This window comes from Eleutherodactylus coqui, chromosome 2, assembly GCF_035609145.1.
Source record: "Eleutherodactylus coqui strain aEleCoq1 chromosome 2, aEleCoq1.hap1, whole genome shotgun sequence".
Lineage (NCBI taxonomy): Eukaryota > Metazoa > Chordata > Amphibia > Anura > Eleutherodactylidae > Eleutherodactylus > Eleutherodactylus coqui.
In genome coordinates, this window is record NC_089838.1 from 18,059,523 (window position 1) to 18,087,475 (window position 27,953).

The following is a 27,953-nucleotide window of genomic DNA, read 5'->3' on the forward strand; positions in this document are numbered from 1 at the left end:
GGGTCTTGTTTTCAGGGTATACACACTGCGGCAAAAATGACATACGGCTCAGTGAGATTACTGCGATACCGAATGTACTACTTTTTATTTTTCCGTTACAGAGTTGTGCGCCGGCGCATTTGTCGTGTGATGTGCGGGGATTTCTATTGGTAGCATCTTGGATTTCATGTGATGGCTTTTTTACTTGCTCTCTTGCAGATCAGGTGACCAAAAAAGCGCAAATCTGGTGTTGTCTATTTTTTTTCTTCACCGTGCGGGATAAATAATCCATTAGGCCGCCTGCAGACGGCTGGGTCGGATCCGGCTGCGGGAATTCTCGCAGTGGGACCCGATCCGAGTGCCTGCAGAGAGCAGCGCGGGTACTCACCTCTTTCATGTGCCGGCAGCCGGCGCACACGAAAAGCGGATCCGGCGGCCGGTGAGTGACGTTTCTGTGCGCACAGAAATAGAGCATGCGGCCGTCTGCTTAGTATTGCGTTTGTTAACGCAATCCTCTGGCAGCTTCCAGGGGCGGAAATTCCGTGGGAAATCCCGCCGCGGAGTTTCCGCTCGTGTACAGGCGCCCTTAGGCCTCCTACCCACGGACGGATTTCCGCCGCGTTGCCCGCAACTATTAGGTTCTATTGAACCTAATAGCACAATGCTCACAGTGTGGAATTCCGCACCGTAAAATCACCCGTCCTCACCCGCGGCATGCTCTATTTGCCGCGGGTGTATGGAGTCAATGGAAGCTGTCCGTCACAGTATCTTCTGCTGTAGCACAGTGGAAGATAGCGTGAAATCGCTTTCCCGCCTGCCGAAGCGTCATGCGGGACATAGGACGCCGGATCCGCAGGTAAGTATTGGGGTCTCTGGGGGGCGCCGTGACGGGTTCCGCCGAGGAATTCCGCGGCGGAGCCCGTCACGGCCGTGTGAAGCCGGCCTTACTTTGACAGATCAGACTTTCACGGACATGGGAAGTTTCTTTTAGGCTGGGTTCACACGGGGCGGATTTGCCGCGGTTTTGCTGCGTTTTTTCTATTGTGATTTTGCCGCAGAAGAGTCGCTTCTGCAGCAAAACTGCGTATTTTAGTGCAGATTTTGCTGCATCCATGGAGGCTGTGGGCAAAAAAAGTGGAAAATTCAAAAGAATTGACATGATGCATATTTCAAAACCGCGCCGCAGCTGCATTTCTGCACTGCGGCAGTGCGAAAAAATTCCGCCCTGCGAGAACAGCTTTTTGGCCAAACACATTTGCACTGCAAACGCCACAGTTTTGCTGTAGTGCAGATATGCAACGGCAAACCGCAGCAAATCCGTGCCGTGTGAACCCAGCCTTAAACTTTTATTACCTTTTATTTTTCTCTAAAAGTTACTAAAAGTTTTTTTTTATTTATTTTTACATTTTTTTAGTCCCTATAGGGACTAAATTTGTGCGTTGTGAGACGCACAGATCGCGCACGAACATAACCCCCGTCTTTTGAATGTGGTCATATACATGAGCGATTTGCCCTATCCTTCCTCGCTCCTCAGAACGCATCACCCATTGTTTTCAATGGGACAGGAAAGCACATTGCACGCGAGTGCGAATTGAGGTTTCCAATGGAATATATCCTTTTTTACACGCGTGTTATATGCAACGAAAAATACTAGTGTGGGTGGAAGAGCGAAAATCAATGTATTTGAATTGCTTCGATGTATATGCGCAATTCAAATACGCTCGTGTGAACCGGGCCCTAAGAGGTTAATTTATGGGATTAAAAAAAAAAATCCCAGTTAACAATAGTTTGTGTAACTTTTCCAGCCAGTCCTCCTCAGAGCTCTTCTACTAGGATGATTACGGTACATGAATATCACTTCCTCCCATGTGAGTAAATGGGGCAGGACTGAGTGTTGTGGTTACTGATTTCTATCACTACTGTATCTGTTATAACACTCACTACATCTCTGCGCTGAATCCCCTCTGCTGTGCCAAAGGTTACGCTTTTTTTTATTCTATCTGGCGGAAGATCCAAAACCAGCACAGATGACGGATCCTGATTGGTCGCTCCATCTCCAAGTCTGAATGGTCGGGTTGTAATCTGTTTTGCAGAGATAGGATACGTGATTTTTAAAATCGCTCGCTGTGCTGCTAAAACCGAAAGAAAAGAATGGGGGCACTTAAAGGGAAAGTACACCCTGTTCTACAGGGTGTAGTCAAAAATCGGATTCAGCGCTATATCTCAATATGGTGTCCTAGATGTAACAATAGCGTACTTGAATAGGAAGGCATGAATGTGCTACATGGTGGTATGGCGCTCAGGCCCCTGGGAACCCAGAACATGGATTTCAGTTTTGTGTTGTGGCCCCTTTAAGAGAGCGTGTAAAATTGAAGAGTAGCATGAGAGAAGCAGAAACCTACTTTCGCCTCTCTCTACGTCCTGTAGACTGAAGTTAGGAGATTTAGGTACCGATCCGCATTGGATTGAACACAGGTCACACCCAGGCGTCTACGCTGACATTTGCGTTGTCTTCTGATTGGGTCGTGCTCTTACTAGTAATTTGCAGCATCTGCACTGAATCGCCGCTGCGCCGCTCACTAACACGGTCCCACAATGATAGCGTTAGATCTAGACTGCACTGCTGAAGGCTCCATACAAGGATCATAGCATAAGGATGCCACTCCGAGTACGTTTTACTTACTTCAGCCCAAGCAGCCGTCCAACGGGACTGAAGGTCCCTTTACACAGAGCAATTATTGCTGGAAACATTGGATTCGGTTGATTCGGAGTGCAAACGGCCACTGACAGGGTACTGAGCAACAAATCACTCAGCAGAATAGTGAGTGCAGCTCCGGAGTATAATACAGGATGTAACTCAGGATCAGTACAGGATAAGTAATGTATGTACACCGTGACCCCACCAGCAGAATAGTGAGTGCAGCTCCGGAGTATAATACAGGATGTAACTCAGGAGCAGTACAGGATAAGTAATGTATGTATACAGTGACTCCACCAGCAGAATAGTGAGTGCAGCTCTGGGGTATAATACAGGATGTAACTCAGGAGCAGTACAGGATAAGTAATGTATGTACACAGTGACTCCACCAGCAGAATAGTGAGTGCAGCTCTGAGGTATAACACAGGATGTAACTCAGGATCAGTACAGGATAAGTAATGTATGTACACAGTGACTCCACCAGCAGAATAGTGAGTGCAGCTCTGGAATATAATACAGAATGTAACTCCGGATCAGTACATGATAAGTAATGTATGTACACAGTGACTCCACCGGCAGAATAGTGAGTGCAGCTCTGAAGTAACACAGGATATGGCTCAGGATCAGTAATGTTGTGCAACTCAGCATATATACAGAATGATGGAGTATTGCACTGTACCCGCATGCTATGCTACATGCTTGAAATGTATCTGTCTTTGTGCCAGCAGCAGTCACCAAAGTCCCCGGTTTCCAAGGACATTGAAATATCAGAGCTGTGAAGAGATTTCTGTGAAAAGAAGTTATTTATATTCCCCTCTGGTCCATAAGAGGGACCTGATAAGAGTAAGCAGATGTCATACCCCACTGGTGTGTGGGAGACGGACTTCAAAGTGCTGTGGTGTATACAGATACCCCGAAGTCACGCACGCTCTCAACTTAGGACAGCGATAAAACTGCTGAGGAACATCCTTCTGCTTCGGTCTTAGCCAGAAATATCTTGAGGCAGTAGAAGACATAGAGGCTTCTTCACACGGCTCCGTTCCCTTTATCTTCGTTCTTCTCTCTCTTCAGATCCAGTCCCATGTTTGGGGTTTAAGCCCAGATTCCCATATGCCCGGCCCTTCCACGCTGCAGTGAAACCAGTCCTAGTTTTCTATGAGAGACTTCAAGGCATATGGTGTGAAGCAGGTGGGGATGTGTCCGGCGTGGCGGTGACAGACGAGGTAGGGTACTTTTAATTACTTTAACTGACATAGTAACAGTTCGTTAGGCCGAATGAAGACAATGTCCAACTAGTTCAGCCTGTTTATCCTCCTATGTTGTTGATCCAGAGGAAGGCAAAACCCCCAAGAGGCAGGAGCCAATTAGCCCATTTGGGGGAACATTCCATCCCGACTCCCTTATGGCAATCGGACTAATCCCTGGATCAACCCCTAATAGTTCCTACCTGCCTGTATACCCGGATTAACAATTAACCTAAGATTTATATCCTGTAATATCCTTCTTCTCCAGAAAGACATCAAGTCCCCTTTTAAACTCCTCTATGGATTTTGCCATCACCACGTCCTCAGGCAGAGAGTTCCACAATCTCACTGCTCTTACAGTAAAGAACCCTTTTCTGTGTTGGCGATGAAAACTACTTTCTTCTAGATGTAGCGGATGCCCTCTTGTTAAAGTCGCAGTCCTGGGTATAAACAGATCCTGGGAGAGATCCTTGTATCGTCCCCTCATGTATTTATACATAGTTATTTGATCGCCCCTTAGCCATCTTTTTACCAGGGTGAATAATCCCAATTTTGTTAGCCTCTCTGGTATTCCAGTCCCGTCATTCCATGTATTAGTTTAGTTGCCCTTCTTTGAACCCCCCTCCAGCGCTGTAATATCTTTCCTGAGCACCGGTGACTAGAACTGTGCGCAGTATTCCATGTGGGGCCTGACCACTGCCTTATATAGTGGGAGGATAATGTTCTCGTCCCTCGCCCCTATACCTCTTTTAATGCACTCCAAGACTTTATTAGCTTTTGCAGCAGCTGACTGGCATTGGTTACTCCAGTTTAGTCTACAATCCACTAGTACCCCCAGGTCCTTTTCCATCTCACTTTTCCCTAGTAGTACCCCATTTAGTGTATATTGGTGACATCCGTTTCTCCTGCCCATGTGCATAGTCTTACATTTATCAACATTGAACTTCATTTGCCATTTTTCTGCCCAAGCCCCCAGCTTATCTCGGTCCGTTTGTAGCCCTATATTGTCCTCTGTTGCATTAATTATTTTGTATAATTTTGTGTCATCTGCAAATATTGATATTTTGCTGTGCAGCCCCTCTATCAGGTCATTGATAAATATATTGAACAGAGTGGGGCCTAATACTGAACCCTGTGGCACCCCGCTAGCGACTGTGGTCCAATCAGAGTACGAACCATTTATTACCCCCCTCTGCTTTCTATCTCTGAGCCAGTTCTTTACCCAAATACACACATTTTCACCCAATCCGAGCTTATTACGAATGTATTAACACATCGAAATAAATACTACTGATTCTCTTTTTGTGGTTATTCCTTTCTTTATAACAAGTAGTTAAGATCACAAACAGGTTAGACCCCCCCCCCCCCCTGCACCACAAAACCAACAGTAAGCCTACAAAGCCTCAATAAGTCCAACTTTCCAAGTAGAATGACATGAAACAGAAACTGTTTATACCGTAACATGTTACAAGGCCAGGAGGAGACCTCCGTCGTGGATCCACCCCATTCACCCCGGACCCTTGCAAAGGGTCCAACATAGAGAGAGGAAATCCGCCCAAGCATATGGGGATGTAACCCCAATCGGCACAGGGGGAGCCAGGGAGTCCATGTAATCACATCAGAAGAATGCCAATAAGTGAGGGCTCAGGACTCCAGCAGGAGGCTATCTGAAAGCTCAGGCGGGCGCTGAGAGTTTATTTCTGATGCTGGATGGGATGAATGGGGTTCAGCACCCTCCTTGGGTGCTGCGGTTGTGGCGTGGTCACCCTAGATGTCCGCCACACAGCCCACAACAGAGAAAAGGTCGTCTAAGACCATGCATACCTTTGCGGGTCTTTTTGCAGATGTGCCGGCCGCGCAAATGCACAGTAGATTTTTTTTTTAGTTTTTCAAACTACTGCTTTCCCGCGGAATCCGCGGCCCATCCGCAATTGACATTGCATGGACTTCAATGGAAGCCGTGAGATGGAGCTGCAGACCAAACGGTCTGCAAAACAAATCCGCATGGTTTAATGCAGCCGGTGACGCCCATGTTCCTCTATGGGTGGCTTGAACTGCGTATCTTCCGCGCAGGTGTCCCGCAATTCAATTCCGCCCATGGACATTGGGCCTAAGTCACTATGCTTGCATAGGAGGAAGATCGCTCCATCCTTCTTCACTATAGCATTACAAGGGTGACTCCATCTATAAGAAGCTCCAGCCTCCTTAGCTTCTGCTAGCACCGGTTGCAGGAGTCTGTGCTTATAACGTGCGGCAGGAGATGTCCGGAAACAATCGAACCTCTGTACCCTCCAAGGACACGGGGCCATGCTGCCAGGCGCCACGCAGAATGTTTGCCTTGTCTCTGTAATACAACAGCCTGCAAAGCACATCACGAGGATTCGTGGAGTCGATCGGGCCGGATCAAGAAGACCGATGAATACGGTCCGCCGTGAAAGTAGCATCCAGGGGGCGTTGGGTCACCATATTAAAAAGAGAGTTAACCCTTTGAGGAAGGTAGAGGCAGCATATTATTTCTGCGCCCCCTGTTCTCCTGATCGTCGAGCGTTAGGGTCAGGGATTGCAGTTGGTCCTGGGTATGGACTGCATCTCTCTGTAAGGGCGAGATCCTTTTTGAAAGTGAGTTTTTCACAGCCTCAGTTGTTGAGGCTCTGGAGGCTAAGAGTTTATCTCGCCCCTTGATTGACTCAAGCGCCTACTGTAGTGAGTGTTCCAGGCGCTGGATTAGGACATCTAAGTCCTGTTTAGTTGGCAGGGCCTGGCAGCCGTCATAGAGGAGGGGTAGGTGTAGGCTTGTCTGGGGGTCTGAAGTGGAGGCAGGTGCATCACTTAGCGCCCTTTTACATGGGCCGAGAATTTTTTGATTTTCCTTTGCCCGATGGAATGAGTGCCCGAGCCAATGCTGATTTTTAGGCCGGCTGAAACTGAATGACGAGCGAGAACATCATGATTCTCATTGGTCATTCAGTCTTATCGGGGCATTACTGTAGGAGGCTGCGGCATTAAAAGAGACTCAGAGGTGTCTACTGACGATGAGCGTGGAAATTGTGTGTGCCAAGGCTGCAGCTGGTGATGCTCCAGCACAGGGTGTGCCGCCTGCAAATCATGCACCATCCCTCTGCAGCCATTGGCCTGTTGCAGACTCGGGGCGGATGAGTTAGTAGCGGAGTGTCTCCTCCTTCTGTTGGGCATCCCAGGATACTGATGTAGCGGATCTAAGCTGGTCCAAGTGTCTATTTTCAGTCTAGGGTAGCAGAGCTCAATACAAGAGGACCCTCGTGCTATCATTGCCAAGCAATGCCACCCTACTTTGGGTGGCATTGCTTGGCAATAGCAGTACTATACCTCCCAGTTTGCCCCACACTAATAGCTGGCAGAGCCATGTATATGTACAATAAGCCGTACTGATGGCACAGACAGCTTTCTCAGTACATGGCTTCCATAACAAGCAGAAAAAATCTGCATCTGTGTTATATAATACCGCTATATGTGTTACCTGTATTATTATATGTCATTCATACCTAACAGGTAAAGACCAACTTGTATCGATCACTATAAGATACCTAGCACCAATGATCTGATAAAACGATAATGGTTTTATCCAAAAACCAGTTAACGACTCATACATCACAAGCCCATTAGCCAACGCATGTCTGACTAAGCATCCTTAGTCACGACTATTCCAGTAATGACGTACAGGATATAAATGGGGTACAGCCCTACCACATGGGTTATCAAAACCAATCAGAATCTCACAAAAAACAGATTCATAAAACATACAGAAAATGTAAAAACTCAGCAGTGCAAACTGATGTCCCATCCCTTGTGTGAACCGCGTGGAGGTCTGAAATCTAATCTGCTTCCGAAAGTAATCAAACTCCCCTGTGGTTTCCACCCCTTATAGGTCACAGGACTCCATTCGATTCTGATGCTGCGATACCGCAGATGTACAAGTATGGTCTGCATGGCGGATATCTGATCCGTGACATTTATGTGGTCCCGTGGTGCAGCCCACGTGCTGGAGTTGGCAGATAGAGCAACTAATCACAGAAGCCACAAATGATGTATTCTCTTCTTGTACTTAAAGAGGTCCATTTCTTGGGTCTGTAAATGTACAGGCTTCACAGAGCGAATGGTAAGAACAATGGTAAGAATAAACTGGGAGATGCAACCTGGCTACATATTTATTTGAAGGCTTAAGAAGAAAAGTGGCAAATGAGGTTTAAGGCCTCCTTCACACGGACGGATTTCCGCCGCGTAATTCGCAACGGAAATCCGCTGCGTTGCCCGCAGCTATTAGGTTCTATTGAACCTAATAGCACAATGCTTACGGTGCAGGATTCCACCACTGAATTCCGCACCGTGAAATCTCCCGTCCTCACCTGCAGCATGCTCTATTTGCCGCGGGTGTACGCGCGGACGGCTTCCATTGCAGTCAATGGAAGCCGTCCGTTCACGCTATCTTCCGCTGTAGCACAGCGGAAGATAGCGTGAAAACGCTTCCCCGCCTGACACGGCCGGCCGCATCATGTGACGTGGTGGGCGTGTCGTGACGTGGCCGGCGTGTCACATGACACAGCGGCGGTGGGCGGGGAAGCGTTATGCGGGAGCGAGGACGCCGGATCCGCAGGTAAGTATGGGGTCTCCTGGGGGGCGCCGTGATGGGAATTCCGCGGCGGAGCCTGTCACAGCCGTGTGCAGCCGGCCTTACACTGATAAATGTAAGGTTCTGCACATGGGCAGGGAAGTACATGTCATCATTACACACTAAATGGGAAACCACTGGGAACACTGGCATGAAAAGTACTTGGGGGTTTTAGTTAACTGTCAGCTTAACTTGAGCAACTAGTGTCAGGCAGCTGCTGCCAAGGCAAATAGGCTCATGTGGTGCATCAAAAAAGGTGTAGGGGCTCATGATGAGAACATTGTTCTACCTCTTTACAAGTCACTGGTCAGACCACACATGGAGTATTGTGGACAGTTTTGGGCACCGGGACTCAAGAAGCACATATCAGAGCTTAAGCGGGTACAAAGGCAACAACTAAAGTAATAAATGGAATGGGCGGACTACAATACCCAGAGAGGTTATTTAGTTTAGAAAAAAGACGGCTGAGGGGCGACCTAATAACTATGTATAAATATATCAGGGGACAATACAGAGATCTCCCCCATCTTCTATTTATACCCAGGACTGTGACTGTAACAAGGGGGCGCCCTCTACATCTACAGGAAAGAAGATTTGTACAGCGACACAGAAGGGGGTTCTTTACTGTAAGAGCAGTGAGACTGTGGAACTCTCTGCCTGAGGACGTGGTGATGGTGAACTCACTCAGAGAGTACCAGAGGGGCCTGGATGCCATTCTTGGGCGTTACAATATTACATGTTATAGTCACTGATTACTTCAGAAGGGTCGATGATTCGGGATTTATTCTGACTGCTAGATTGGAGTCGGGAAGGATTTTTATTCCTTAAATGAGGAAAATTGCCTTCTCCCTTATTTAGTTCTTTTTTGCCTTGGGCTGAACTGGGTGGACGTATGTCTGTTTTCAGCCTAACATACAATATTACTATGTTAACGTACCCTGTTTCCCTGAAAATAAGACATAGCATTGATTTTCCAGAATTTTTGAGGATGCAAAATGATTTTTCAGGCTTTTTGAGGATGTTTGAAATATAAGCCCTACTCCAAAATTAAGCCCTGCTAACAGTTAATTAAAAAAGTCAATTTAAATAGTGTCCAGGCAGCTATACATGTAAAAAAAGCTAAACCTTTTTGAACAAAAATTAATATAAGACACTGTCTTATTTTCGGGGAAACACGGTACAACATATTATTCTCCTGTAGTATATACATGTGTTTTCTCATAATATTAGTTTTTTCTGTATATAGTTTAAAAAAAAATACAAATTCGGTGCTATGGGCTTGTGAGTTTTTAATGTTTTTTGGAATAAAGCTAGTACCGTTTTATTGGATCACTGGTGCTGGATATTTTGTATTTATGGCTCAGGTTGGAACCTGCGGAGCTCGCAGGTTGTATCCAATTTTTATAAACTGGTAAATGTGACATGAAATCATTCTGTGACTTATGATTTGTGAGTGTGCCACCTAGTGGTTAGAAGTGTATTACAGTATAATTACACCATGCCGCAGCCTGACATGCCTCATTATAGTCACTGTTTGGTTCCATCGTCGCATACAAGTTGATGTAATAATGGCGCAACAGTGGACAGAGAGAGGTGGACACAGTTTCATGCAGCACAAACTAAAACCTTACTGTACACGGAATATGCAATATCTTCAGCTCCACCGGAGGGCGCAATACTTACAAAGTTGCAAGCCGAAGATACAGTCCCAAACAGCAACACCAGCGTGTAAGCCCAGCACCCGTTACACGGCAGTCTCTCATAACAGGGCTTACTGCCTGAATGGGGTACAGCGCTTGAATTATCTAGTAACATGGGGGGTGATCGATGTTCCAGCTTGCTCTTCTTGTCTCCGGCATCTTTTCTCTCCTGAGCTCGGGCTCTCACAGATGGATAGCTTGGTACTCTGCAGGGATGGTACCACTATGCCAGCTGCATTTCACAAGCACTCTACCCTCGATGACACTCATGGGAGCACAGTCAGCAGCTCTCCTGCACCCCGCCTGGTCTGCGGCCATGCCACCACCGCACTTGGACCTTCCGTTCTGCTAGGGCCTTCTTCACCTGCTGCACCGGCCTTTCAGTCAACTTCCCTTGCTGTGGCTAGTGCTGCAGCAGGCCTTTACACTGACCCCCTTGCTTGGTCTGTAGCCTTTAGAGCCTATTGGCTCTAACTTGGGCCTCTGACTGGCTCCTGGCCCTTTCTTTGGCTACTCTGAGCCCTGGTCACTCGCCATTGTATATCGCCTACTGCAGTAGCAGCCTCAGTAGGTCTTTCATCACAGCTCTGTTAGCTGCTGGGCGCTTCTCCTTGGCTCTTTTTAGTTCTCCCTTGTGGAAGCAGCCATAGCAGGCATTTAGCTTCTGGCTTTGTCATCTGGGCCCCTTGGCTGCTTTCCAGCATGGGGTTGCAGCCTAAACCGTGCTCCCGACACTAGTGGTGGCCTCCGCCACTTTAGATGAATCTGCCCAACACTTGCTATGGGGAAAAATGGCACCAGTCCAATGCTTATATCATGCCCCGTGCTGTTACTCACTGGTGACGTGTCTTTCCATAGTGGTCCCGTTATACTTCTGGGCCAGTGACACACTAGTCTTTTCACTACTCAGGTCATAGAGTAGGTGGGACTTGTCTCCTGGCACTCCGAGCACTTGCTGGCCCATTTTATTGCAACCCTTAGAAAACTGGTAACACACATTGAATGGCTGCTTAGAGACACCACGTTGGACCTCCTTTGATCTTCATAACCACAACAATTTATCATGGTGTCCATCCACAGGAACCCAGGATGTGCCAAGAAAAGCTTCCCAGTCTATTACTCCACCTCCACCAGCCTGAACTGTTGGCAGCTGACAGGAAGGGGTCATTGATTCATGCTGCTTGTGCCAAATTCTGACCTTCCATCGGCACGGGGCAACAGAAATCTGGATTCATCTGATCAGGGGACGTTTCTCCACTGCTCATTAATCCAATGTTTGCTCTCTTTTGCCCACTGTAGTCTCGTCTTTCTGTTTCTCTTAGACACCATTGGTGCTGGAACTGATCTGCTGTTATAGCCCATCGGTGCTAAAGAATGAGGAGTTGTGTATTTGGACATGTTAGTTGAGCACCAGTGTTATATTACCGTGTTTCCCCGAAAATAAGACAGTGTCTTATATTAGTTTTTGTTCAAAAAGGTTTAACTTTTTTACATGTATAGCTGCCTGGACACTATTTAAATTGACTTTTTTAATTAACTGTTAGCAGGGCTTAATTTTGGAGTAGGGCTTATATTTCAAGCATCCTCAAAAAGCCTGAAAAGTCATTTTGCATCCTCAAAAATTCTGGAAAATCATGCTATGTCTTATTTTTAGGGTATGTCTTATTTTCAGGAAAACAGGTTAGCTGTAATTTACTCAACTGTGCACTGCCTGTTCATCAGAACGATTCTTAACATCCTCTTCCCACCCCTTTCATCGACAAGTTGTTTCTCTCAATAGGATCCTCTTCCACTGGATGAGTTTTTTCGATCACACCATTCTCCATATTCTCTGCATGACAAACCCCACAAGGTTGGCAGTGATATCCTGGCCCCGGCTAGTCTAGCACCGATGACCGGACTTGTTGGAAGTCGCTGAGATCGCTGGATTTTCCCATCTAATGTGGATTCACACTGAAACGGATCTTCGAAGAACTTGTCACGTGACTTTATGCCGTACTCCGGGTCAAAGGTCCATACAGGGGGGCACCAATCGTGTGAGGGCCCTAATAAAGCGGCCAGTCGGTGTATACGGTTACTGTGTCTTTAGTGTAACGACAAGTGGTGTATTGGAAAATGTCCCGGTCTCCACTTGTTATCGCTGCTCTGTTTGGCTTGGATCTGTCTCCACATTTAATAGCGTGTTTACCTTATACAAAGATTATACATGTGTGCGCTTGCCAGCCATGTTCTGTTGTTCTAAAGCTGTGGGATAAAAGTTTCCAGCGCACATTAAATACGAACTTCAGAAGTCTTTGGAAAATAAAATACATTTGACCTCCTCATAAAACTACATTGTCAATATGCTATTGTTGTCCATGACAAGGACTTCAGGCTTGAAATATTGTACTTGGACTCTAGTGCGAAGTGCGTTCCTGGGCCTAACCACCGCAGCGCTTGAATGGCGATAACATTGTAATTCTATTCCTATTCATATCTAGTTCTGGCAGATCATCATCAAGGGGGCTTGGCCACTTTATTAGAGACACTGCCTCTTTCACGATTGGAGCTTCCTTGTATAGACATTATTCCCGTGACCCCGGTGTGCATAATACCGTGTTTCCCCGAAAATAAGACAGTGTCTTATATTAATTTTTGTTCAAAAAGGTTTAACTTTTTTACATGTATAGCTGCCTGGACACTATTTAAATTGACTTTTTTAAATTAACTGTTAGCAGGGCTTGATTTTGGAGTAGGGCTTATATTTCAAGCATCCTCAAAAAGCCTGAAAAATCATTTTGCATCCTGAAAAATTCTGGAAAATCATGCTATGTCTAATTTTCAGGGAAACAGGGTAGCACGCAACAAGTTTTCCGTGGATCATTTTCCATGTGAATCCACATTAGATGGGCAAATCCAGTGATCCGAGCGACTTCCAATGAGGTCTGGTTATTGGTAGTGAATTAGCCGGGGGAAGGTTTTTTTTATACATTGCTAACCACGTGGGGTTTTTCTCGTGCAGCGGTGTGGAGAGTATGCAGAAAATGGTGTGATGGAGGAAAAACAAAAAGGATATGGGATCAAGCGGATAGAAACAACTCATCACCAAAAGGGGTCAGAGGAGGATATCAAGAATTGTTCTGATGAACAGATGGTTTTCAATCAAGCAAATTGTAGGCGATCACAATGCTGGTGCTCCAACTGAAATGTCTGAATACATGACTTATTGTTCCTTAACCCTTTTCAATCCAATTTGTATCCTGGTTTTCCTAGGGGGCTTACTCTTTTTCTGCCGTTATACAGTGACGCTATATGCTGGCTAAAGCCAGTACTGCATGAGGTGACACGTTGGATAGGCTCCGACAGCAGAAAGGCTGGCGATATACAGTAAGAGAACCCTGACGTACGTCTTCCAACATCAGAGCTGTACAGCCTTAAATCATAATGTCTTCAGATGTCAGACAGTGGATTGGAAAGGGTTAATATAGATGGGCTAGAACAGCAGACTACCAGTTCTAGCGCCATTACTGTGTAAGAGACAGAGAAAAGTGAGACTTCAGTGGGCAAAAGAGCCCGAAATTGTATCACTGATCAGCGGAAAAACATTACCTGTCAGATGGATCCACACTTATGTTGCACCGTGCTGATGGGTCAGAATTTGGCTCAAGCAGCATGGATTGATGAACCCTTCCTGTCAGCTGTTCAAAACATTTCAGCACCTCCATCTAATCTGTGCAACTACAAGAAGCTTCCTGTCCGCAGGGGCCACTATTTCTACAGATGATCCCAGCACCTAGTGGAATCTACGTGTTGAGAAATCGCTGCAGTTCTGAATGCCAAAGGAGGTCCAACAAGGTACCAGATGGGGGTCTCCATTAAAGTGGCCATACAGTGTACACCCAAGAGTTAAGGATTATTTTAAAAACATTTAGGCCGCCTGCACACGGGCAGATTTGCATTGCGGAATCCGGAGCATGCTATTGAAAATCGCTTTTCCTCTACACGAGCGGAAATCAGTTGCGATTTGGAGAAAAAAATCGCAGCATGTTCTATTTTTGCATGGATTGCAAAGACAGCTTCTATTGAAGTCAATGCTGTCCGATCTGCGGCCATTCTGTAATGACGCGGGAAAAGCAGAATAGCTGTACTGCGCATGTCCGACGGCTCACAGACAGGTATGCGCAAATCCAACCCGCCTGTGTGCAGCCGGCCTAACACAGACACAAAGGAGGATGTGAATTTACAGGAGGATCAAATATGATCTCATGCCCTTCATTTGACCATCCTGTGACGGAGGCATGTTGCCCTGGGCATTGTGCTCACTGATAAGAGAAAGCCAAAATAAATGTGTAGCTTTAAGCGCCCTATATGAACTAAAACCTTAAATGACTTTTAAAAGCCCCATGAGAACATCCTACAAAGTAGTCTAGATCCTGGTGGACCCATAGATGCCTCTAATTACATGTTAGTGTGGGGCTTCACGGAGATAGTCATGGTATACAGGGCTTGGTTGTCGTCCCTCCTTTTTAGAAAAGCCTTGGGATAATAGCATACAAGATGATGGGGGAAGTAATGGAGGCCTTGAGCATGCAACGCAATGAGTAGTTCACCCTTTCCATTCCACTGTCTGACATCTGAAGACATTATGATTTAAGGCTGTACAGCTCCGATGTTGGAAGACGTCCGTCGGGGTTCTCTTACTGTATATTGCCAGCCTCTCTGCTGTCGGAGCCTATCCAGCGTGTCACCTCATGCAGTACTGGCTTTAGCCAGCAGATAGCGCCGTTGTATAACGGCAGAAAAAGAATAAGCCTCCTAGGAAAACCAGGATACAAATTGGAAAGGGTTAACTAGTTCCACCAACCGCCTGTCTCAGGTGCGGCAGGAAAGTAGCACGATGCCAGAGAGACAAGTTTTTTTCTTTTCTTCTATTTATCTCTATGACACCCCCCCCCCCCCCCCACTGCCACTAATGTAACTAGATGTCAGAAACCGCTTTTACCTTTGCTACATCTGTAACTCCATAGATATGGGATGATGCTTTGCCTATTACTATCTAACCTGCTGACTGTCTCCCGTGGCCCTGGATATCAGTCAGTAAGGGTTTTGTCCGCGGTTGTAGGTTTGGTAATGTACAGTGTCTACTTTATGATTGTTCTGTCTTGTCTGCTTTCGTGTCTGGAGAATTTCACGTACGACCTTTAGTTTTATGTGCGAAAATGGCTGATTTATTACTGTTACTGTGTTTCCCCGAAAATAAGACAGCGTCTTATATTAATTTTTGTTCAAAAAGGTTTAACTTTTTTACACGTACAGCTGCCTGGACACTATTTAAATTGACTTTTTAAATTAACTGTTAGCAGGGCTTAATTTTGGAGTAGGGCTTATATTTCAAGCTTCCTCAAAAAGCCTGAAAAATCATTTTGCATCCTCGAAAATTCTGGAAAATCATGCTGTCTTATTTTCAGGGTATGTCTTATTTTCAGTGAAACGGAGTATATACAGCGGATCAGAGCAAGAAATACAGTAACTGCAGCATTTCTGCTGTCAGCTCAGACTACTTAAAGGGAAACTCCAGGAAAGGTACAAGAACAGACCCATCAGTGTGATCATTCACTGAAGTAGGCTATAGCACTAGATGGCAGCTCTGGCCACGGCACAGTTCACTGTGCAGCTCTGTATCTCTTACTCTAATGGGATTCAATGTAGTTTGTGTAGTGGCTTGCCGGTCGCCCGGCCACAACCCGCACAAAAAACAGCAAGATTAGACTTTTTCGTTTGAGAGTCGCAACGCTACCCACATTGACTTCTATTATATCAGATCACAGGGCTCCACAGCCATCTTTGGTTGTGGCAAAAGTCACCATGTAGCCCTAGTCTAGTGACAAATATGTTTGGACTATTTTTTAGCAACAGTGCTATAAACAAGTGACCATTCTGGACCCTGCCCTTAAAGGGGTAATCTTTTACAGACAACCCTCTTCCATAAATCACTTTAGAGCAGAGAAGATGATAGCCTAAGGCATGGCCAGCCTTAGCTATGTGCGACCTGTGCATTCACACAAGGCACCGGCCACCAGTTTATAGGGAAGCACCAGATGAATGTAGACTGAGGGCAAGTCACCCTTGTTAGGTCCACCCAGCCAGCAGTCGTACCGAGGAAGCCCATAGGCGCTCCTGCAAAATAATTGCTTAGTTCTGCTACTGTATTTAAGTTATTAGCTTGGTTCTGGTATTGTATCTATGTACTTAGGTTGCTTCTGGTACTTTATTTTTGCTATAACCTTGGTTATAGTATTGTATGTTTATACTGAGGTTGGTTTGTGCCGTAATTGTGTACTGAGTTTAGTTCTGGTGCTTTATTTCTGTTCCAAGTTTGGTTCTGGTGCTGTATTTATGTTATGAGCTTGGTTCTGGTATTGTATGTATGTACTGGGGTTGGTTTTGATGCTATATTTGTGTATCGAGTTTGGTTCTGGTGCTGTATTTCCGTCACAGGCTTGGTTCATACTGTTTTTAAGCTGAGAGCTTGGTTCTGGTATTGTATTGGTGTACTAGGGTTGGTTCTGATGCTATATTTGTGAATCGAGTTTGGTTCTGGTGCTGAATTTTTGTTATGAGCTTGGTTCTGGTATTGTATGTATATAAAGGTTCGTTGTATTGTATCTATGTACTGAGGTTGCTTCTGGTGCTTTATTTATGGTATGGTCTTGGTTATGGTATTGTATCTATATGCAGACATTGGTTCGTGCTGTATTTTTGTAATGAGTTTGGTTCTGTTGCTGTATTTATATTATGAGCTTGGTTCTGGTATTATATCTATATAAAGATTGATTCATGCTGTATTTGCATACTGAGTTTGGTTCTGGTGATATATTTATGTTATGAGCTTGGTTCTGGTATTAGCCCTTTGCAATCCAATTTTGGATTCAGGGTTTCCTAGGGGTTTTTCTCTTTCTGCCATTATACAATGTCGCCATCTGCTGGCTAAAGCCAGTACTGTAGTATGTGATGTGCTGGAGAGGCCCCCGACAACAGAGCGGCCTGTAATATACAGTAAGAATACCCTGCCGGACGTCTTCCAACATCGAAGCTGTACAGCCTTCAATCAGAATGTCTTTACACGTCAGACAGTGGATTGGAAAGGGTTAAAGCTACATACTGAGGTTGGTTCTGGTACTTTTATTTATGGTATGATCCTGGTTATGGTATTGTATTTATATGCAAATTGCGATTTTATGACACTGATACACTCTCAAACACTAGAGGGCAGTCTACTATTCTAGATGCATTCTGCTATATACTATATTGGTCCCCCTCTCAGTAGAATGAATCGTGTTTTATTAGCAGGTCGTGTCCTAAACCATCTTACATAAGATGCAGAGTTTGGAGGTGTCAACCATAGTTTGTGAGGGGAACAGCATGATGTTAGATATACGAGTTATGTCGCTGCCCACGAGCCGTCCACCACGAAACTCAATGCATTGGACCATCTACAACGGTGCAAGGAGCGTTGTCATTGGACAGTTGAGCAATGGAAGAACGTTCTATGGAGTAATAAATCACACTCCCTTCACATCGGATGGCCGTACCTGGGTGTGGAGTATCCTGGGGAACACCTTCTGCCCGAGTGTGTTGTGCCAACAGTCAACTACGGTGGAGGTTCCATTATGGTCTGGGGATGTATTACATGGCACGGTCTCGGTCTGTTGGTTGACGTGATAAGGACCATGAACATAGAGGTCGACCATGACATTCTAGACAATAATGTGCTGCCGACAATGTGGTAATACTCTGGGAATGGTCGGCCATACTTCCAACAAGACAACGTATCTTGTCACAGATCCAACACTGTTCTATGTTGGTTCGAGGACATGGATGTTCCACGATTTGACTGTCCTGCACCTGAACCCTACTGAACATCTTTGGGACAAGCTGGAACATCGGGTCAGGAAATATGAACAGCGTCCATCTTCTTTGAGAGAACTCACCAGATGTTTGCAGGATGAATGGAGGGAAATACCAGCTAAAGTGCATCAGATATTAGTAGAAAGTATGCCACAGGGAGTATCTGAGGTCATTAGGGCCAAAGGAGCCCCACTAGGTATTAACATGTGGAAATAAATACTACTTCTGATTCTTGCTCAGGGTCCGGTTACTTTTGGTAGGATAGTGTATTCCCATATTTCAGACCTAGATGAAGATACATGACCGCTGACATATGGCTGCTTAGCCAACACTGAGTGTAATCTCTTTATCTCGTTGATTTGATATCTGCTCTTAATGGGTTTATCTACAGATAAGCGGCCGCAGCGTTTTGCTGTTTATTAAGTATTTACCTAAGAACATGTGTATATAAGGAGAAGTAGATGTAGGACAAAAGTATCAAAGTTACATTCTGACTGTTGATTGTGACTAATCGCCACCTCGGTGTAGCAGCCATGGCAAACCTAGCATTCTGCATCCTGGTCGCTCTTGCAGCGATTGGACCACTCGGATCTGCATTGGTAAGAACTGAGATAATGTAATATGGTCATCAAGGGGAGGAGGATGAGTATTGTACATATTACCTATGCCTATCAGGAGGCTCTTCTGAAGACCCTCATTCTACAAGCAGACAGACTGCAAACAGGCTCTGACTTATTTATTACAAGGGCTGCCATTGACTTTAGTCAGTAAGTGTATTGTAATAATCAGTTACCGCTTTAAGGGGTTTTGTAGCACTACGATACTGAGGACTTAGCGCTCATTAATATCAGATCATTGGGTCTTCGCTGCTTAGGACCTCCACCAATCAGCTGTCTGACGTGTCCCCATGGCCACTTCACTGCATATCAGGTACAGCGCCGTGTATTGTATAGTGGCTATGCATGGTATGGCAGTTTCATCCCATTCACTTGAATAGGACTGAGACGCTCTCAGGCCAAAATGTAACATCATGTGCCTGAGAAGAGGCGGTGGCGCTCATGTGAATACCAGGTGCTCTTCAAACAGCTAATTGCTTGGGGTCCGAGCGGTGTACCACCATTGATTGGATATTGATGACCTCTCCTGAGGATTAATCAAAATATCCTAATTCTGGAAAACCCCTTTAAGAGTAATTAGTTTGTATAGTAAGGAGATTATAAGGGTGGGTGTATATACGTCTGTTTGCAGAGGAAAACCCACCGTTAATGTCACACTAATATCCTAGTAGAGCTGTGTAATAGTGATACACCCAAGGACTTCCTGAGTCATCAACTATGTTGGAATAATCCCTCTATTTAGGTGATAATCAAGGGGTATTGAAACCTCATCAACCAGGTATGCCCAATTCTCTGTACTGTGCACACAACATGGAGCAATTAAGTGTTGCTCCAGAGCTCTTCTGAAGGAAGTAGCTCATTCCCAGGAGTTTTTAATTGCAGAAAGTAGAACAAAGAAATGTATATTGGTCCAATCACAACGGACAGCACCCTAAGTTACACCTGTAGAAAAGGTTCAAATCATTACTAAAGTTTAATACTGACAAATTAATACATAATGTGACATGGGCATACCTTAACTACATGGATGAGAGTAAGGAATCCAGATACAGTGACTAAATATGGTCTCCAGGAAACGCTCAAACGCCCAATGATAGTTCATTCCAGTTTATGTCGCTGTTATGGGCCTCAGACTAAACTCCTGAATAACCTAGATCACTTCAATACTTTCACAAACTCTAACCATTTCCTGGAGGTGAGCAGCCCCTTGTATCAAACATGCCCCAAGGCTGCAGACCATAGACCATGAAACAGGAAACCAATGGGCAGAAAAGCCTTTCGGCAGAAGTCATCACCGTAGAGTCATGGAGGAGGAACCTCAAAACAGATAATAACATATATTCACAAATCTAGGAGAATCTTTATAGATGGATGGAAGAAGCTCTCCCCCCTGAGTGTCATGAGGACAGAGTAGGTGTTAGCATCTGATCTTCAGGTTATTTGTGACAGAAATTGAATTTCTGCATGAAGTCTGTTTTTTTTAACGGACTACACACGGGTGGAGAAAGGGAAGAGTGCTAGAGGCCTATGGATGAGATATCTTCAAATCCACATGGAGAAACTGCAGGTAGGGACATAGTAACCCCTGCCTGCCACAGGGCGTATGTGTACATCCTGAGTGAGAAGGGGTTATCGCAAAAGGACTTATAGGTATGTCCTATGGATAGTATGGGCTGAGATGTTGAGTCCATGCCATCTGCAGCAGGAGCCAAAAACACTGATCCCCACTATAAATTCCTTTAATGCCGCGATCAACTTTGATCCTGACACGTAGAAGGTTAACAGAGGGGGGTGTTCCCTCTGTGATATCATCGGCCATTCACCATGAAATCGTCAACGGTGTCCGGGTCTGCTATGGCCGAAGAAATGGCAGAAATAGTAATAATACACTGCAGTATAAAAATACTACAGTGTATTATTTGAGTGATTTTAAAATTGCAGGTTCAAGTTCCCTACAGGGACATAAAAAATGCTCATCAGATGCTATCAGAAAAGCAAAGAAACTGAGCCAAAATGCTTTGTTAATTGTGCCTTCTAAAAAAACTCAATAAAAGTGATCAAAATAGTCATGTGTACCTCAAAATGGTACAAAAAAAACAACTAAAAATCCCCCCAAACATCTCATCTTTAGGTCCTAAATACACGGCATCACTAAGGGGTTAAAATGTAAAAAAAATATATACACATCTTCTCCCTATTCCTGAGCACAGAAAGCTTGCTTGATCCCCTGCCGGACTCTCCTGGCCTCCACTGATGACGTGTCACTTTCTAAAAACTTTTGACATGTGAAAGGGGCATGTCAAAAGTTCTGCTTACAGGGGGTCTGGCTGCTAAGACCCCACTAGAACGAGCCAGCTGAAGCTCTGTCACTGCTCACTAGCTGAAGATGGACTCAAGAGAAGGTTTATGGGTCCTTCTTCAGCTGGCTTGTTCTAGTGATCAGTGGGGGTCTGAGCAGCCGCACCCCTGGCAATCAAAACTTTTGACATGTGAAATGTTTTTGGAAGCTCTGAAAGATCGCCGGACAATTCTACAGTTAGTCACTAGGGGGCAGACTACATATGTCTCAATGCATTGCTCATTGGATACTGATATTAAGCTGTGGGAAAGGTGATATTTCTGGTCAGTCTTCATCAGGAGGGCGAGATGCTGCAACCATGTGATCATACAATATGACTGTCATCTCCTTACATCTTCTTGCTCTGGTGGCTGTGGAGTATCTGCAGTCGCCCTTATAAGCAGATGTAGGATCAGACTGCGGGTTCTCGGCTGCATTTCTCCCCATCGCTGTGACTGATTGCCCCTCGGTTGTATAGCAGCTATGGCACAGCTGGCAGTCTGTGTTCTGGTTGCCTTGGCAGCATTAGGACATCTATTGGAAGGTGTAATCATAATTCCATGGTGGAGAGTCACTACGGTAAGAGCTGGCATAGGGGTATCAGCATTGTGCATCCCTTACGCCCCCCTTCACAGCATCGCATGACCCTTTATTCACCATTGTACCATTTCTCTTTTATCATACCGTCCTTTATTTGCATAGCTCCAGCCTACAGATGGAGCAGAGTTGGATGTCTTTAACTCTTTGATTTCGTCATGCTGCACTAGCGTTTCCACCCAGCTGGTAAACCACCGGCCGGCCGGGTTAGTATTTAACCCGGAAGGCTGGTATTTATTTTTTACTGGCCATATTAACCTCTTCCCGCCCTAAGGCGTATTTTTATGCCCTGGGCAAAAGGGGTTCCCGCGAATGGGCATATAGTTAGGTTCTATGGATGGCGTAGGCTCAGAAGCCGAGACGGCGCTATCCAAAGCGGAAGCCGGCTGTGACAGACAGCCTGCTGCAACAGTGGGGATTGGTGAGAACAGCACTCCACTTAACCCCTTACATGCACGAGTAATCTAAGTAATGCATGAGAAAGGTACACAGAGGAAGAGTGCTCGCTTTGTGATGTCCTTGGCCCTCCATCATGTAATCGCGAAGGGAAGATGAGTTATCATGGTAAACGGACACCAGAAAAAGGCTTCACGGGTCTGCCATGGCCTGTGATTACTATAATAAGCGATAATGTATTGCAGTACAGAAGTACTGCAGTGTATTATCAGAGCGATCATAGCGTCACAAATTCCAGTCCCCTGCAGGGACAGAATCACGTGTTTGCTGGGGGTGCCGAGATTGGGCTTAGGACAATCAGCTGATCATCGTGAGCTTAACATTCTCAGGGCAGTTGTGCATCTTGGCACAACCCATTTAAAGGGGTTGTCCAGTTGTAAACTATTGATGGGCTATCATTAGGATAGTCCATCAATAGTAGAACAGTGGGGTCTGATTCCAGAGACCCTTGCCTACCAGCTGATTTCTGCAGGAAGCAGACAGCTCTGTTTCCACTGCAGTGGCCAGGCTTGGTATTACAGGCAAAGAACTCAGTCACTTCAATAAGAACTTGGTCTGCAATACCAAACCTGTTCACTGCAATGAGAAAGGGAGAGGCGGCTTACTGCAGAAATCAGTTCTGTGCACAACCACACCGGCCTGGCAAATAGTTGATTGGCAGGGATCTGGGGTGTCAGTCATCTGATGATCTTATAATGATAGCCTCTCCTGTATATTAAGTCTTATAGTGGATTTCATGAGAGTGCAGATATACATAGTTGTTTCGTCTTCAATGATCCCCTGTTCTCTCTGCACTGGGCAGATCTTACTAATGATGAACTTGAGTCCTGATGGCAATTGACACTTTTTGCATTTTTTTGTTTCCTGCAGGAAGTGAAGAGTATAACCTGGGACAACTGCGATTCCGGAAAACTCCCTGGAACAATCAAAAGCCTTTCTATAACCCCTGAGCCCGTCTCTATCCCTGGAGATGTGACCGTCTCTCTGGTCCTCAACACTGATGTTCCATTAAGCTCTCCTCTCCAGGTGAGCGATCATCCCGGTCATTTAATGCCAAGTCATGAGGCTTCTTACAACTACACCAGGCCGTATTTAGAGCTCATATTGGACTTTTAGTGCTCACACTCCCTATTGTTGAGTATTGTGGCCAATACACTAGATACCCATGGGCAAACACCCCGTAGGATGACAACTTCCCCCATACACTTGCATGCTCAGCCGAGATTGCGTGGATTTTTATTGGGGAGAGAGAATTAAGCTACTGCTAGATGCCTTTCGGTAGAGGCTTATCTCCAGTGTCAATATATATACGGCACCAGAACCAAGCTTATTACATAGATACCTTACTAGAACCAAGTCTACTACCTAGCTATGGCACCAGAACTAAACTTATTACATAAGTACCTTACTAGTACCAGGCTAATTACCTAAATACAACACCCCCTAATACTAAAACTATCTTCCAGTCACCTGCACCGAACATTGCCTGCTCTGCTTGGGCCTGATAGGCTGGTTGCCGTAATGTGCAGAGTTAGCTAAGCCATGCAATGCAACCCCCACCCATGAGGCGCAAAGGGTCCCAGGAGGTGTGGTGTGAGGTCCTTAAAATACAGAAAATTGTGACTGCTTCAAGGGCTGCTTCCCATGTCTGGATGCCCTAGGCACTGGCGAAACTATAGGGGATGCAGGAGCCTTAGGGGGTCTATAAGGCCTCTCTTCTTCATATAGGGAGCCCAGTACTAGGAATAAAGCATTACAGGGGGGCCCTATTACAGGTTTTGCATTGCAGCCCAGAAGCTTCAAGCTACGCCTCTGGCCCTAGGCCTTGATCCTCCATTGCCTACTGGCAAATATGGCCCAACTACAGACCCACCATGGTTATTACAGTGGCTGGTATGAGTACCATTCTCCAATCTGAGTACCACAAGTACTGTATGGGTAACATGAGCTGGGATTATCTGTCATTGAACGTGGAATTAAAGATGGCCATAGACTTTAGAAAGCGATTGGCCAAATAATCGTTTAGTTGGCAACAATAACTCTTATCTATCCCATATACATACACATTGGACTCATGAGTGATGGGTCTGCAATGGATATTTTCAACATGCTTCTTCGTGCCCCTCCTGGTGCCTAGCACCATGTCCTCTCATTCATGGCAGTAGAATTAGCATGAGTCATATCCCAAAAAAATCTTGCATATTATAGACCGACCTCAACCAGATGACAGTTCCCCGGCCTCTTCAGGTTCAGCCCCCTAAACTATTGTCACGTTTATGTGCTCTATACATAGACTTATACTTTTTTTCTCTGTATCCCAGATCCAAATCGCTGCTGAGAAGGAACTGCTGGGCGAGTGGTTGACCGTTCCCTGTATTGATAAATTTGGGAGCTGCACCTATAAGGATATTTGTGACTTGCTGGACGCTTTCTTCAAGCCAGGACAGCAATGCCCAGGACCACTGGCAACATATGGCCTTCCCTGCCACTGTCCCTTCAAAGCTGTAAGTATCCATTGTAGGTGCTATGGCTATTTCAGTAGCCTTTCCAAAATCCTCAAAGGGGTAATATCAAGATTTTAACTTACCCCCTATGCACCTACGTTCCTAGTCAACTACTGCTCCTCTGGCAACGCTGTGGTTGCTGATGTTTCTTGCAGACTGTTAATGATTATAATGCAATGTGATTGATGTAACAGTCTCTGTCATGGCCCTTGTGAAGATGTGAGTGCTCTCCATCCCAGTCATAGCGGCTATTCTGAAGGTTTCCATAACTGGTCACCATGCTAACCGGGGCATATGTCTGCTAGATGAAAGGTAGGTCTTGCCCCGCAGGGTGGTTCCTGTGTTTGGCTAAAAAGTCAGGGGGTGCCATGCAAATAGCTTGTTGGCTGCAGTGATGGAGTGCACAAACAGTATCTGAGCATTGGGTGCAGCCTGCAATCGCGAGCCAACGAGAGCCCTGGATGCCGGATGAGGTGTTGGGTATAGTCAAAAGCACTGTGCTCTGTGAAGACCCCTGATCAAGTTGTTCCCAGTCAGTTTGGATCAAGCTTACCAAACCACAGTCATTGATGGTTGTTGACTTGCTGTGTTGCAGAAGGAGACAGTTCTGTTTCCACTGCAGTGGCCAGGCTTGGTATTACAGGCAAAGAGGAAGTCCATGATTAAAAAACTGTGAGTGCATACCATTGTGAACTGTTGAATGTGTCCATGGAGCCACGCCAGACCTGCTGAATATATAGAGGGACAGTGACTTGATCATGAAAGTGCTGAGAAGCCGAGACAGTGTTGCCAAGTTCTGGAGTCAGCATTGCTAAGTATTGAAACTGTGTTGCAACGTTCTGAAACTGTGTATCAAGTTAAAGAGACGGTACGGCTGATTCAGCTGCCAAGTAAAAGGCTCTCGTTTTACCGTAATCTGTGCTCCTTCTCCTAATCTACCTCCCTGTGGGCTACCACAATATAATTTGGTGTAGTCAGTAGGATAATAGACAAAGCATGGCTGTAAAGTCATTGGTGAATGACTCCGAGTTGTCAGAGGTGTTGTGGGAGATGAAGATGGAAGAAGCCTGGCGCCAACACAGAGGCCTGGGCGAACGTGACAACCAGGTTAGTGAATCAGAGCAGCAGTGGGTGATTGTAGAGGTCCTGATACGGGAGTGGTTGCAGGGCCCAGAGGTGGACATGTTCCATGCATATCGCCAGCATGGGGCTTTAATGCAGTCCATGACTGTGCCTTCGTGGAGGAGGACTGGACCCGAGGGCACCTGTTTGAGTACTGGCGGCCCATGAAAGGAGAGGACCTTCCCAAGCACCTCCATATTCTACACTGGTAGAGTGGATCAAGCACATCCAGCTCCGTGGTCTCCATGGCTGGTGGGCAGCTTATGACTGATGGATCTGGGAAGGAGCTGAACGACGTCAAGCAGAGCCGGCCAAGTCTGAAGAGGCTGAGAAGGATGCTGCTCCAAAGGCTGTTGGAGTGGACAGTGAGTGAGATGCAGTTGAGATCTGTGATCTTATCCTGTTTGATAAGACTTTTTGATTCCGTGGACCAACACCCAGAATGGATCCCATGTGTATTGGGGGAGGAGCAATTTATCATTAGGGGTTGGGGCTGGTATCAATGAAAGCTGGAAACACAGATACCACCCCCCCCACCCAACCAGTGATATTGAAGCCATTACAGCAGCAAAGTGAGGCCTCAGAAGAGCATCGCTCCTCCCCAAAAGGTGGATCCAAAGAGGTGCACCCTAAATCTAAGTGATGCAAGGACTTTTCTTGCAAAAGTTTTCTGTATCAGGTGGAGGGGTTCGCAAGGGCGGAAAGTTAAAAATAGGGCATGTGTAAGGGGACGAAAAAGTTAACTGCCATCTATTGTCTCTCTGAGCTACATAATAATTCATCTCTTCTACTCTTTTAGGGTTCCTACGCTCTTCCTACCACTAGTTTCAAGATCCCAAACCTGTCTCTCCCATCCTGGATGGCTGACGGAAGTTACCGAGTAACTGGAATTCTGACCCACAACAATAAGGAGATCGGATGTGCCAAATTTACCTTCACTCTGTCAACCTCCTCCTCATGGTGGTGGTAAAGAGAGATTCCATATCCCAAATAATTCCCCCCCCCCTCCCCCCATCCCATCGATGCCACCAGCAGCCTCCTTGGATAAATGAATGTATTTCTGTACAAGTGTGTCTCTGCACACAGAGGCAGCAGAGCTGAGTTTGTCATGGATGATGTTAGCACTGTTGTTCTAGTGCACAAACAATGTAACCCCAAAGATATTGACAAATTCAGCTCTGCTACATCTGTGTCGAGATGCTATTTGCACCTCTTTTAAAATATTATGCATATTATTGGAAATTGGATATCTATGAGTCGGGACACTTGCACTTTGTCCTCAGCTGTACAATGAAACGCTTCTGTGCTGCATGTTCCAGTCCCTATTCTGCTAACTAGAAATTTCGGTCTCATGAAATCAGTGCGGAAATTGAAACGCGGTGCAGATTCCAAATCCGTAGCATGTTAATTTATGTTCCGTGCGGATTCCACCACTTCGAATGCGGAGGTGATATCCGCACCCGAATCTGCAGCAAAATCAGCACCGATTGGTGTGGATTTCCTGCAGATTTTCAACTCTGGTATTTGCTGCTGATTTTCTGCAAATCTGCCTGTGTGAACGCGGCTTAAGGGTGAAATCCGCTGTTTTTGTGCCATGCAATCTGTGCATCGGATTTCTTTAATCTCATCCACTTCGCTGCTACTGTTAATGCTGCAGGTTTTCCATGTAGAACTTAAATCCACAGAGGATCTGCCTTGGGCGGCCATATACTACTTAGATCCTTAATGTGTAGGACGCAATCCGTTCTTGGACTAGCATCAGCGCCATAGTAAATGGCGCAGCGAACAATTGTCATGTGATTATATCAGGACTCAGGTGTGTAAAAATTCGGACTCCACTGATGTACCCGTCTATGTAAGGACATCTGCTTCTCTTCAATGTTCAATCACAGCCAATAAACCTAGTATTAGTTATGACTGTGTGTGTCTGATATCTATATAAGGGCCGGCGCACATATGGGCCAAGGTGACCGCGGGGATAGTGAATGGTAACCATGAAAGGTAACACCTCTATTATAGAGCTGTGCGTCTCCCACTCCATTCATGGAGGACCCCCATTCTCCGAATTGCTGGTAATCTTAGTGGTTGGACCTGACCAGTAAGAAAGTTATCCTCTATCCTGTGAATAGGGAACTCTATATCTTGTCATAACCCCTTTAAAGGGGT

General features: G+C 45.7%; 1 protein-coding gene across 1 annotated transcript; it reads left to right on the forward strand.

Moving 5' to 3' along the window:
- The first annotated feature begins 36 nt into the window (after positions 1-36).
- LOC136609909 (ganglioside GM2 activator-like) lies at positions 37-27,683 on the forward strand. Its single transcript, XM_066589196.1, has 7 exons — positions 37-74; positions 199-203; positions 1,865-1,957; positions 3,749-3,900; positions 23,032-23,187; positions 24,483-24,665; positions 26,587-27,683. The coding sequence occupies exons 1-7, from the start codon at positions 37-39 to the stop codon at positions 26,755-26,757; spliced, it is 798 nt and encodes a 265-aa protein (XP_066445293.1). The 3' UTR covers positions 26,758-27,683.
- Positions 27,684-27,953: the final 270 nt, after the last annotated feature.

Bases quoted from the DNA above. Each gene is read 5' to 3' on its own strand.
- LOC136609909 (XM_066589196.1), top strand. From the start codon at position 37: ATGACATACGGCTCAGTGAGATTACTGCGATACCGAAT. The intron at 1,958-3,748 runs GTTACGCTTTTT...CTCTCTCTTCAG, and splicing joins TCCCCTCTGCTGTGCCAAAG to ATCCAGTCCCATGTTTGGGG. The intron at 3,901-23,031 runs GTAGGGTACTTT...TGTTTCCTGCAG, and splicing joins GCGTGGCGGTGACAGACGAG to GAAGTGAAGAGTATAACCTG.